This window comes from Myotis brandtii, unplaced genomic scaffold (genome assembly GCF_000412655.1).
Source record: "Myotis brandtii unplaced genomic scaffold, ASM41265v1 scaffold733, whole genome shotgun sequence".
In the NCBI taxonomy this organism is placed as follows: domain Eukaryota; kingdom Metazoa; phylum Chordata; class Mammalia; order Chiroptera; family Vespertilionidae; genus Myotis; species Myotis brandtii.
The window spans coordinates 66708-69653 of NW_005370908.1; the positions used below are offsets into that span (position 1 = coordinate 66708).

At 43.2% G+C, this 2946-nt stretch overlaps 1 protein-coding gene across 1 annotated transcript; it reads right to left on the reverse strand.

The window, feature by feature from the left end:
* LOC102259779 (disintegrin and metalloproteinase domain-containing protein 25) lies at positions 1-2175 on the reverse strand. The gene has a single exon (XM_005882694.1). The coding sequence runs from the start codon at positions 2173-2175 to the stop codon at positions 1-3; it is 2175 nt and encodes a 724-aa protein (XP_005882756.1).
* Between the last annotated feature and the right edge of the window lie 771 nt (positions 2176-2946).

Below are 2946 nucleotides of genomic sequence, written 5' to 3' on the forward strand. Positions count from 1 at the left end.
TTATCTGTAGTGCTGAATGTTAAGAACCGCAAAAATAAGCAAGCCTAATAAACAAATAAAACGGACCAACGAGAGTAGTAGCAGGTACTTGTTCTCTTTCCTGATTTTCAACCTTTTTCTCCAAGGGGGTGGCCCACTATCAATACTACCTCCGTGACCTCTTTCCAGGCAGAAGGGAGGGTCCCACTCCCATTTGCAATGGCAGTGCTGCCTGTTGTTGCAGACGCCTTTCAGATTGCAGGTCTCAGGTGAGCAATCAGTTACCAGAAGTGACCTATGGACACACTTCCTTTGGATGCAGACATGTTCTGCCCCAGACTCTGTCCCATCTTTCACATCACCAATGTCAGGTATGGTCATCCCGAAGTGGTAGTCGGTACCCCAGCAGGTGGCGCCTTTGAACTGAGTCCAATGCACAGTAGAATGTTCTCTCAGAAGGGGAAGTTTTGTCACGTTTTCACACTGATCCCTCCCGCACAAGGTATCTGAGATGTCACATTTTACGTATGTAGAGCTCATTAGACCACAGTTCCCAAAACGGTCACCTCGGGTGTTTATTTCTGTGTAGCAACGCTGATTTGCACTCTTGGCCTCTTTGCCAAAAATGTTCCTACACTGCTCTTCACGGTCATTGCATCTCTTTTCATAGCAGGAGCCACCGTCCTTGCATGGCATCCCATTCTGCAAGTACACATCTTCTGGACAATGGTAGGATGTCCCATTGCACCACTCTGGGAGATCACACTCATTTTCCTTTTTTCTACAAACTTTTCCTCTTCGAACGATCTGGCAGTATTTGCAACAAAGCCCAGAAGCACAAGTAGCCCCAGGGCTGAGAGTGCAGTTGGACTCACAGCAAGGATCTTTCATACACAAATGTAAAGCTCCACAGTCACACTGTTCTCCTTCTTCAACCACACTGTTCCCACACCGTGTAAGTGTGAAGACGTTCCCTGTATTTGATGAAATGTACATACAATTTTTCGTAGCAAGGGTGTCCATGAAGCTAGCATAGCTGCAGTTGCTGAATGTAGTTCCACTTGATTTTACTGGAAGCATGATGCAGTTTGTATGTCCACATGTACAAGGTGGTACATCATGATGCATACCAAAATTATGACCAATCTCATGTGCCACAGCATATGCAAAAGAATGTAAAGTATCATCCATTAAAGTTTCCACTCCACAATTAAATTCATAGTCACATACTGTTCCCACATTGGCCAGGCCAAAAACCATACCATAGTCACGCTTTACAAAAAGATGTGCAACATCATGAGGAATGCGCTTATTAAAGCTAGTTTGCTTCCAATTGCAAAATCCGCCTAGACCACCACCTATGTTATCTAATGAAGTCGGGTTTTTTTCAGTCCAGACTTCAATTCCCATGAAAACCACATCAACATCCAGTGAATTCAAAAAGTTATCTACTGCATTGACTACAAGTAATACTTCATACTGCACAGCTGTGGTGTTACGTTTGTGATGAAGATAGAGATTGTGTTCCACCACCACAGCCAGTTCAAGAAGCCGCCTGTGAGTCCACCAGCCTTCATACCCACTCTGCATCAAAGTGAAATTAGCACTCTCTTGAAACTTTAGTTGTCGTGCTATTTCTTCATCTGTTACTCCACATCTCATGGATGGCAATTGTGTCTCCTCACTGTCCACTTTATATATGAAATGTTCAAACGTGGTAGAAAGTCTCTTGGGCTCTATTTCATAAACAATGTCATTTGTCTGTAATATTCCTTGCAAGCCCCCGAAACAGGTACCGAGGGAAACCAGGGATTCTGGGTCCCCCTCCATATAACCATGGTAGTAGCAGTCATTCTGGATAAAAGGCTGGTCCTCAAGAAGAATGCCCTGGTCTGAGTAGGTAACCACTCGGAAGTGTCTGGATAGAAAATGCCTGTTGACCTTCATGTGTATGACCTGATTCCGCCCTCCAAAATGCATTCTGTAAGAGAGCCAGTCTCCAGTCTTCATGCCAGTGTCAGTGCCTGTTACCTTCAAGGGAATCACCACTTCTGGGGGACCATGGCGTTGGGCGTGCACAATCAAGAACCATCCATATGGGAACAGAATCACCCCCAGCCAGAATGGCAGCAGAATGTTCCTCACATACACCAGGGCCTCTCTCACAGCCATTATGGTGCCACCATACACGGCCATTGGTGAGAGCAAAATAGGACGGGCAGGAAGCATCAGTGTTCCCTCTGAGCTGGGTATTCAGCATTGACTTTGAATCTGTTTTCTGGCAGGCTCATGTTATCAGAGGAGCACACTGGAAGAGAAAACAAAAAGAAGAGTAGAGACTGTGTTGGCGGTTATGGGAAGGCCAAGGTGGTGGAGGAAAATACAAGAGTTAAAATGGATTAGTGTTTGGCTCAAGACATGACTCAGAATACTGCATTCATTTGCCATTAAGAAATTTTAAGGCACCCTGTCCCATGTGGCAAAGTTGGTTGACTGCTGTCCCATTCACCAAGAGGTCACTGGTTTGAATCCTGGTCAAGAAACATGCCCAGGTTAAGGGTTTGATCTCCAGTAGGGGGCATACAGGAGGTAGCTGATCAATGTTTCTCTCTCATAGTTGTTTCTATCTCTCTCTCCCTCTTCCTTTTTCTCTCTCTAAAAACAAATAAAACATATTAAAAAAAAAAGAAATTGTAAGGCAGTGTGAGACTGTTTTGTGTACAAAATAATGATGATTGGTCATAGACTGACACCTTTTGAACCTAGATGAATGACACACAATGATTAATGATACTGTTAACTACATGAACATGTGAGAATATTTTCACAATAAATATATAAAATGACGGGCCTTAATATAAAGGTAAACATATATCATGTTTGAGAGGGAGTCCCTATTTACACCTTTGGACTTGATATAAATATATATATTTTTTAAATTAAATCTTTATTGTTCAGATTATTACA